General features: G+C 38.3%; 1 protein-coding gene across 1 annotated transcript; it reads right to left on the reverse strand.

Moving 5' to 3' along the window:
- Window positions 1-5: 5 nt before the first annotated feature.
- LOC102684581 (mitochondrial carnitine/acylcarnitine carrier protein-like) lies at window positions 6-8,250 on the reverse strand. Its single transcript, XM_006625606.3, has 9 exons — window positions 8,033-8,250; window positions 4,904-4,996; window positions 4,544-4,671; window positions 3,905-3,995; window positions 3,375-3,492; window positions 2,546-2,618; window positions 2,260-2,369; window positions 1,508-1,629; window positions 6-934 (listed from the first exon to the last, which is right to left on the reverse strand). Exons 1-9 carry the CDS (start codon window positions 8,132-8,134, stop codon window positions 872-874), a joined length of 900 nt encoding a protein of 299 aa, XP_006625669.1. The 5' UTR covers window positions 8,135-8,250; the 3' UTR covers window positions 6-871.
- Between the last annotated feature and the right edge of the window lie 2,159 nt (window positions 8,251-10,409).

Raw genomic sequence — 10,409 nt, forward strand, 5'->3', positions numbered from 1 at the left:
TGTGCCAAATGTTTTTCTCATTTATTAAAGGGTTATACTATCTTCATTTTCTTTGAAGATTAGTATACTTAGACCACATTCCACAATTATTTATTCAGCATACAGGTCAATAATTCTAAGTCATCCACAAACTATACAGTTCATTAATTAAAAGAAACTATATTGTTTAAAAGAAAAAAAGGTTATAAATCTTTTACAGGTAACGATAACACAATAAAAAACCTTAATGTCAGCCTCACAATTCTTTTGACCAATTTGTTCAATCACTTTTCATTCCAGCTAAGTGTTCTATTAATTGATTGCATTTGAAAAGTAATAATTTGCCATTTGAAAATAAAATGCGCTGAAAAACATTTTAAATTTTTGCTGCGCGCTCTTGTAACAGATACACAAGTCTTACATGCTAGAGTCTCGGTTATGACACATCTCCACAGTGATTCGAGATTTGAACTGAGACTTGACTGTTCTGACTTAAAACATAACTTGAATGTGACACAATTGACTTGAATAAAACTCTGATTAGGAGTCATTCTTTTAACAATACCAGCATACTTCAAGATGGGGATTTTGGATGTTTGAGTTAGAGTATGCCTAGAAGCACGCACAAAAAAGACTTGTTGTGATAAAGGAAACCAGGTCTAGACTTTATCTTACAATTTGTTAACATGAGTTTTGAAAGTTAAAACACTATCCAGTCAGATGCTTTGACATTTATAAATGTTGACCTGAGCCAAATTTGTTTTTGCTAAAAGTATATATTTTGAGCTCAATTTTAAGTTAAAAGCCTAAAATTTATATCAGTTTTGTAAAAGTGCAAAACGATTATCCATTATTATAGAAACAGCTGTCGATGAAGACACAATCCTGCCCTTCACATTTCTGGGGCCAACCAGTTCAGAAACTTCAGGGAGACTTCAAATCCCAGGAAGCATGCCTAGTGGAAAAAAGAGGAATACTTAAATAGTGCTGAACTATTATATTTCTTTTTATTTTTAATTTATTAATTAAACAACTGAACATTCAATTAAATTACTTACGGATGATTATAAAGATGGTTTTACAAAGTAAAACTATTAAGCATGAAGTGCCATACAGCACATAACAAAAATTCAGATTACTTTTACAGACTTAGTTGTCTTGTGACATTTACTGGAAAAGGTTCATTAATATTAATGAATATTCATTAATAGACCAAAACATATACAGTTATTGGCACAAACCATCTGCCATCAATCCAAATTCCTATACTAACTCAACAGACTACAACTGCTAAATAAAATAAGCCAAAAAGCATTAAAACAGTTGTGAGAAGCTTGCAAACCTGCGTCTGACATTATTTCAGTGTGAACTATTTCTAATAGTGACAACAAATAACCTTTATCGATATAGTGGTGTAAAGCAGTTCAGTATAGTAAATAAGCATGATGATGTTTATGTTACACATAATTATCATATATTTATATCACAGTAAAAAGTGAGTGTCTGTGGCGAATCTCATAGCAGTTACCGCATTGGCTGGGAACGCTCGGAGCATTACAGCACTGAAGCCCTTGTACAGCGATCTCAGACCTTCCTCCCTCAATAACTCCCGGAGCACATCCACGAATCCTGAGTATCGTCCTTCCGGAGCTGTGGAATACAATGTTGCATTCGACAGGATTTTATGGTGAACACCTGCTAAGATTTGGCACAGCTGTTTGCTTCATGGAGCATTACAATTAACTGCTCAGTTTATCACAATTAATTGCTTAATGTTTTTTGGATCAGAAGAAGGTTAATCAAATTAAATGTGGCAGTTACTTTTGAGAGCCATGGGGACTTCTGCTAATATTTCTGGGAATTTTGCCTTTGCAATTTATGTTTCCCATTGCGGTTTCCCATGTTTTGCAAACAGGGGTACGGCTTTCTAAATTCATCCTGTTGCTCTTTTTCAGTTTCAGATCTATTTTGAATTCGAATTGCTCATCACTTTGACTTTCTATAAAAATACCGCTGCTCAGCCCTGTCTGCCCACACATCTATTGTACCCTTATCGCTTATTTTCACAATGCAATTGTGAATCAGATTATGCATTTCAGTCAGACAAGGAACACTGCAACACCCTGACAGCAATCAGGGACAGAGGTCTTAAGCAACCATCGGATTCCTTAGTCTTCCTGATGCAGTTTGTGCAGATCAGCCTAAACTCCAATGAGATGAGTCATTGATGAGCCTATTACAGTTAATGTTTTAAAGAAAAATCTTTCAGAAATTTCCTACCTGTCTGAAAAATGGACTTGAGCACATCCACAGGTATTGCCACTGCCCAGTTCAAGATGCCTGCCATGCCCCCAGCAAAGAGGATTCTAGGAGTGCTCAAATCATTGACACTAAATGAAGAGACATGAAAAGTGAATAGGAGAGGAGCCATTTAAACCTTTAAACACACGTTCACACTTTTTGTACAACGCCATAGGTTGTTAAGACTTCTTGTGAAAGTCTGCAGGATTAGGATAGGGCACAATACAACACAGAATTAAGATACACAGTGGTAGGAGAAACTCACCTCTGACCTTCTGGAGTCAGGACGTTCTTGAGCCATTCATAACTCATGAAGTACACGCCAGAGGAGGGCACATCTGGAACCATAAACGTATATTTTCATTGGTTAGAATAATAGATGTATCCACGATGTAGATGATGATAATTGTTGTTGTTGTTGTTGTTGTTATATCATGGAAATCACATGTTTCAATGCAGACAAAAATGTTTGCTGGTTTACCAGTACTATCTGGAACCTGAGAAGTATTTGGTTATGCCTCAGATCCCTGTCTCAGCATATACAGTAACTTAAGGGCCTGCTCATGAGAACCTGGGCTGGCATTGCTGTTCATCATTTTTTCACCCGCAAGCAATCTATGTCCTGAACAATGTATTAGGGTTTGTCTAGAATATACCGTTGTAGATACCAAATGGCCATATGTCATTAATTAAAAGTTATGACTGAGTTTCTCTCACAGTCTGACATGAAAACCATCAGCTCTAGCTTGTTAAGTTTCTTATAAAAACTTCCCTGCACTATTGTCTTTCTAATACATTACCTGTAATACACCTGTGACTTCACTAGTGTTCAAACCTAATGTCGATGCCAAATACTGTCTGGCTTTACTCAGTTTATACTCTGGGAGATCCACTCTCCTTTGGTGTTAGAGATCTCCCTAATTCTGCCTGAGAATGTGGAGAATGATCTTTTATTTGCTGGAGAGATAACACACTGTTCAGGGTGCTCTTTTCCACCTTTCACCCCTCCAGTGTCTTTTGCGTCATCACACTTGGTACATTACCAGCTGACACTGTGTAAGGAAGGCGGCTTGCTGGGAGTATTCAAACAGTACCTCTCATCAGCGTGAGCACAGTGCCTTTGTAAATACTGCGGATTCCCTGCTCTTTGTAGAGCTGCACAGCACAGTCCACAGGGCCGGAGTACTTCAGCACACCTGAGCTAGATTGCACCTAAAACGCATTAGAACAGGAAAACCTTTCAAGCAAGATAAAGACCATGCTCGCTGTAAGTTAATCAGTCTCAGAAATCATCTTACTGTAACCTGCAGAGTGTCATAAAGTCCATTCAGTCAATATAGCTCAGTACCTCTCTCCACCCTCCCACGGTAGTTTGCATAATCAGTAACAAACACACCAACGCAAGATCCTCACTTCAAAATTCAGTTTTTAGTGCTTTTGGTAGAACCACTGTCAGTATTCCTGAACAGTAAAAAAATCTACAATGTCAGTTTAGCCAAGATGTAACAGTTTCTTTGTGCATTTGTTAATTTCTGTTAAGGGGTGAATCACATGGCTGGGACAATGGTGTTACTGTATGGTTAATATTTGAAGGCTGCTTGCATCTGGATACTGTTTTTCTGACCTGCAGCAGACATTTGATTCTTTCCCCTGGTGCCACTATGCCAGTGGTGCAAAGAGCTGCCAACATTCCTGCTGCGTAGATCTGTGGGTATCTGGGTGGGCACAGAGAGAAGCCAGCATTACTACCCAAGCTGACCTAAGAACATTGTTCAACATCATAAAACAGCACAATTACATACAGAAACACCATGATAATACAGGTCTCCTTTGTGGGCTCCAGGGGATATGGTTGATACATCCTTTACAGTGCTGTTACAGCCAAATATACTGTACTATGAACACAATGCTGCTGTAATGTTCAGTTTTTTGTAACATTATGAATATTAGTATTGTGCATAAAACATTGTCTGGTAATGTATTTAACAAACACATAAATAATACAAATGTCTTTACGTTTTTTTTAATATGGCTACAATGTTATTCCACTCTTCCAGCAACATTGTAAAACCTTTGCTAAAATGTTTTCTCTATGATAACCAAACCACAACCTTCCTGCTACATCTGGAAATAATGCAAATGTTTTATGTCAGCTGGAGCATCACTACACCCCATTTGTACCAGTGACAATGTCCACTGCCAACCCAAGACATGGGCACTGCTTCCCACTGAACAGTGTTTCACCAGAGGCCCGGGGGCTCACGTGAGAGGGGTGTTGGGATCTTGCTGCTGCAGTCGCTTCCCCAAACCAAACCCGAAAAAGCCGATCGCCATCATTGGAGTCACCCCTGCCAGGGGAGCTGCCATGCCTTTGTAGAGACCAAGCATTCCCTGTCAAAAAAGGACCGACAGCATTTGCAGAAACATTTCTGTGAGAACGCAGTCCATCAGCATTACCCTGCAGGGACATAGACTGGAGATCACAATGTCTCAGGGCTGCCACCTGCAACATTAAATATGATCAAGTTGGTTCTGTCAACACATGACATGTGATATAATTCAGAAGTGGAATCCAACCCATGTGAGAGCTCGCTATCAGCAGATATGGACTGTATGATCTCACCTCTCTGGCCACTGTCCTTTTGAAGCAGTCAAAGGTCCCAGTGTAGATGACATGTTGGCCACAAGCAACTTTGGGCTGAGTCTGTAGCCGAACCTGTTAGCCAAAACATGCAGACCAGTGACTCACACACGTGCCCATACATGTCCATAAACATGCACATGAATAACTGACACAGGCTCATTAAGTACATAAACACACAAATATAATGCAATGTAAGTGTAACAAAGAGTCACAAATTCACACACACTTAAGAACGAAAACACCCAGACAGAAAGGCAGAGTATTAGAAAGACAAACATCACAAACACTCAGATTCAGGAATGAATATGCAAATCCAAACAGACAGATACAATGAAATACCCAGAGCAAATATACAGACATACGGTACACATATTGTACATAGACACACAATGAGCTGAACACATGCACAGAGACAAGAGAGATGTACTGTACTGCTTGTACAGATAAGCAGATGCATGAAGAATGTAAGGTACACTTTGTACATTGCTTAAATTCATTCATGAAAACATTGTGGTTATATCCTTCTTCATAACTCAGCTACAGTGAGCATATCTGTAAAGAACTGGTTCAGCTAGTCTGAAATTGGTGACGGCTTTATACTTTTTTTTTTGTTAAGTTGGATCTTCATGTTCCATTTTACATTTGGTTGTTTGATTTTGGAGGAAGGAATAAATCAATAACACTTAAAAAAAAAGAAATAAAATGGGAAAAAAATTATAACTAACCACAATCAAACCCCACAAGCACAGAGAAATTATCTGACAGAACGATGACAGTAAACTGTTCTAGATAAGGAGAGAGCAGAGTTTGACTGATAGGCAGGGGAAGTTTGTCACCCAGTGGACGAAAATGGCTGCCTCCCCTGATAAAGCTGGCTCCTGCAGCTTCTAACGACAATCTTTTCTGAAAAGGGGTCTTAAAGTATTTTTAACTACTAGAATACTTCAAGGAACTTGAATCAGTAAGCTGCTAGTAACCAAAATGAGAAGGAAGAAACACATGTATTCCACACAACTACAACCCTTTTAAATTTAGCTTAAAATTTAGTAATCTTGCTACTTTAGTGCTATTTTTGTAAAGAAACCTACACCTGCTGGTACAATACATACAGTACTTTACTGGCACATCATAATTTTCTACTTAATCACGTAAATACAGGTTACTACTTTTTGCCAAGTAAACTGTGCCATGGGGGTCTTTCTCTATCTCAAATTATTGTCATTGTCTTCTTGTCATAATTTCTTGTCTGTTTTTGATCCAGCCCTGTTTTCTAATAAACTTTCTCGGTTGTCATTCTTTAGATTGGAACAAACTGGCTGTTATGAATGAATAGTATCTGACGGTCTCCCAAGGACAACTAAAGACTCAAGTCCTGGGAATTTAATTACCACATCAGAGTGACAACGTGCTCTGAAGGCTGCTGACAAATACTGACACAGTAGAGACTGCCCATCATTTTTAGATTTTCTCAACTTTAACATTATTGTGAAAATTCTAAATTATTTATGAAGAAATCTCTTTTGAAATTATTATTATGGAAGACTAAAACCACAAACATGTCGGTACTGGACCGTCAAAAGTAACTTATAAGGCCTTCCAAACCAAACGACTGTCGCTAACACCCTAAATCGCATAATCCAGGTGGGTCCTGCACATCGGTTGTGGGGGGAGAGTCCCCATTACCTGTAAAGCGCCTTGAGTGGAGTGTCCAGAAAAATGTAAGGATTATTATTAACTGAAAGAGGACCGATTTCAAGTGGAAACTAGAGTCTTCAAGTCGTGACTGTTACTACGGTATCTGCATTTATACTGTATGATTGCACTGAATATCTGTTAATTAAACAAAGAATTATAAGAAGCACTTTGTAGGATGAATGAATGTTTGCTTACACATAAACGTATCAACAACAGCAATAATAATTATTTACTTACAGTACGACTATTAAGGATAATTTTGAACAGACCAGTGGTTAGCAACGTCAAACTGAAATACAAGTTTGACGATTAATGGCAAGCACTGGACTAGATGCAACTTTTACCACAATGCTAGCTTTGCAAATTATTTCCTTACATTTTTTTATTTCTTTTCGCGATCGCTCGTGTTTTCGCTCGCGTTTAATTCAAACCAGACAGCAGTTGCTTGGCATTGCACTCACATCTGACTCAAGCGAGCTAAAAATCTCGAAGAGCAAACAACACAAAATAATAGAGCCGCATAAAGAAGCGCTTGTTCTTCTACTTGTAGTTGGTTCCACAGGAAGTAAAGCAAGAGGAATACAATTTAGGAAAGCTTTGAAGTGTGCAGAAATGAAAGATTAAGTCATGCCTTCATTATCCCCGTATAGGTTACAGAATCCGAGCCCCATGCTATCATACAATTATGTTTTAAGGGTGTTTATAATCCATTTTTCTCAAGAAAAGTGACAGGAGCCTAATTGTACTGCATTGCGTCAACCTGTGAGCCCTACAAAAGCTGCCAGTAATTCTGGGTTCCGCCAAGTTGAAGAAAAACCGGTTTTGTGCGCTAATTCAGAACATTTTTTCCAGTGCTGGTCTGCATTCATTTAGTTTCCATTGAGTTTTAAATGACATTTTATGGAGACATTGTGTTTTTTTATTTCAACCTAATGTCGATAGTTACTTTGTGAAAACGTACCTGTAACGTCCAATCCACGCACTGAAACGTAAAATACTGGTTCAAGAGATATTAGTTTATTAGTTAGAATATTAGTTCATTTCTTTAACACTATACTGTAACATAGAAGGAAGAATCATATTAATTCATATGGCCCCGTGCTTTATTTAAAAACATGCCATATGTAATTTACAGATATGAAGTCTTCACCCCAAAAGAGAGGCATTGTCAACCCATTACAAACCCATTGATAGTTCTACTACTTATAGCATATTTTACATTATTTTAATTATAGCAAGACCTGGTGCTGAAACGACATCAAACCAGCTCCCGAAATGTATCGACAAGCGTTTCATTGATTGTTATGGTGGTTTTATCACTAAACGTTTGCCCCTGCCTGAGAACTAATTGAATAGAGTTTACAGTGGCAAGAAGTTGCAAGCACTTCCAAGTACACCATGGTACACTATTACCTTAATAGTGTCCAGGGGATGTCCCGCTAACAGGAGGCATGCTCCTCCGACTCCCCCAGCAAAGAAGTTCTTCACAGGAGAAACTTGTTGTATTTCTCCCATTAGATCTCCAACGGCTTCCAAACACTAGCCGTTAAAATCCCACAGTAACCCGGAGGATATATCCCCATAACCCACTCCCACCGCCTGTTCCCACCCCCGTTTCGTTCGCGTCTCCTTTTCCCGTGTCATGAAGTGAACTTTAGACATCCTCGAGTCCTCCCCACCAAGGGGTTACGTACAGCCCTGGTAGCGAGTCAGTCTCAAGGAGGCGCCACCCACTAGATTATCAGGTGAACGGGCTTTCGGTTTGCGCTTCACTATAGTATACTGTACAGGAGATGTACAGTAGTATGTTTGAAAACACCTCACACGTTCTAAAAGACTTAATCAGTATGCGCCAAGTGAATAAAAAAGACCAATACTACTTCGAGACGGGATTTGTTTTGCAACTGCTTCACTGCGAAACCCGCTGATAATGTTTTGTGCACAGTTTTTCTCTCCAAGCATTTTTTTTTTAACACGGGCCGATCTGCCACCTGTCACATCTAGAGTTATTATTAATGGTTTGCTGCCGGAAAATCATAGAGGTGCCTAGGAAAGTGCAAACTTCGTGACAGGTTTTCGAAATCAATAAAATAAACAAGCATCAAATGTGCAAGAACCAATATTAATATGAGCTTATTTATATCTTCGGAATGTATGAATATTAAGAGTAAATTAGGCCAACGTCTTCAACACGTGAGTCATAAACCATACACATTAGGTATGAAGCAAAACAGGAACCTGAATATCAGGTGTGACGAGGTAAAAAATATATTTTATAATATAGGCCTACGTCCTTTTGGAATCACGCATTTTGAAAAATATATTGTGAAGCTACAGTACCAATATCAAAATGAGTTTGAGGTTAAAACACATTTAACCTTGTAAATACGATCCTTAGTTAAAGATTGTCAACGCCAGTTACTGGTTTCTGGCAGTAGTGTAAAAAAGACTTTCAAGGGGATAAACAACCACCATGATGGAATTTACAGATAATAAATTATTTTCCTATCAAAAAAAGGAAATCCAAAAAAATCGGTATAAAGAGTAGGGGTGTAACCCCGGTATCCTGGCTAAATTTCCCATTAGCCCTTACCAATCATGGCCTCCTAATAATCCCCATCTATGAATTGGCTTCATGAGTCTCTGCTCCCCACTGACAGCTGATGTGTGGTGAGTCTTCTGGTGCACTATGGCTGCTGTCGCTTCTGTCGCATCATCCAGGTTGGGCTGCACATTGGTGGAGGTTGGGGGGAGTCCCCATTACTTGTAAAGCGCTTTGAGTGGAGTGTCCAGAAAAGTGTTGTATAAGTGTAAGCAATTATTATTATTATAAGCAAAATAATAAATTCAATGGTGTTGTAGTAGAATGTCGTTGTCTCCCTCTAGTGACACTTTTAATTACTAACGTTTAATACAATCTGAAAATCATAAGGCTTTTGCACAACTGGGTAAAGTGAGCCAATTGCATTAACTGTAAAGTGGCAAATTTGCTCACAGTTGGAAACAAATGTTTTTCCTTACTTTTCAGTTCGATAAAAAGCTCAGTTTTAATGTATTTTCCATACTGAATGTTTGACAAAAGTATGCTGTTTTTGTCTCATACCTGATTGCAGTAACTCCCTGCATTCCTGCGTCTCTACAACGATAGGATTTTGATTTCTTTGTTTTTGCGTGTTACAGTAGATCCCACTGCCTTGTTACAGCCCCAGAACAGCTGTGCTTGTTGGTAGAGCTTGACAATTGCTTAGGATGTTGTGTGCTTGGAAAGTTTCGTGGAAATATCAATACATTTAATTTAATTTGATTTCTAATTAACCGCTTCCCTTGATCATGGTTTGCCCTGTGATATTTTTATGAATTTTAAATGTAATAATTGTTTTTGTAGTATTACTGCTCTATTAAATTTAAAATTATTTTGCAGCCATTATTTTGCAGTGAATGTTCGGACTGATTCAATGAAAGTTCCATAGAATAGTCATTGTTCACACATTAAAAGAGTGGAGTTTTCTCAGGAAGAACAATCACTGTTGTCTCTTCTTACATACTGTACATGTATGGGACCTGTGTTTTCCTCAAAGGGGTGTAATCAACAATAGTGCCTAGATATTTGTAACTGCTGACAATTTCAATTTCTTGCTTCTTTTTCAGTTACGAGTTCACAACCCTAATCACTTCTTTTCAGTCCTGCTTTTTTAAGGCATACAAATTAGATGGTATTTTAAAAGACATCCTCTACACTGTTCACAGTGCTTAACCTCAATTCAATGTGACCCCCAAATTAAATAATATT

Source organism: Lepisosteus oculatus, chromosome 2, assembly GCF_040954835.1.
Source record: "Lepisosteus oculatus isolate fLepOcu1 chromosome 2, fLepOcu1.hap2, whole genome shotgun sequence".
Classification (NCBI taxonomy): Eukaryota; Metazoa; Chordata; class Actinopteri; order Semionotiformes; family Lepisosteidae; genus Lepisosteus; species Lepisosteus oculatus.

What these genes read in the sequence shown, in the direction of transcription:
- LOC102684581 (XM_006625606.3), bottom strand. Translation starts at nt 8,134, where the DNA reads ATGGGAGAAATACAACAAGTTTCTCCTGTGAAGAACTTCTTTGCTGGG. An exon ending in ATCCCCTGGACACTATTAAG is followed by an intron (nt 4,997 to 8,032) that starts GTAATAGTGTAC and finishes TTTGGCTAACAG; the next exon opens with GTTCGGCTACAGACTCAGCC. An exon ending in GAATCAAATGTCTGCTGCAG is followed by an intron (nt 3,493 to 3,904) that starts GTCAGAAAAACA and finishes AATGCGTTTTAG; the next exon opens with GTGCAATCTAGCTCAGGTGT.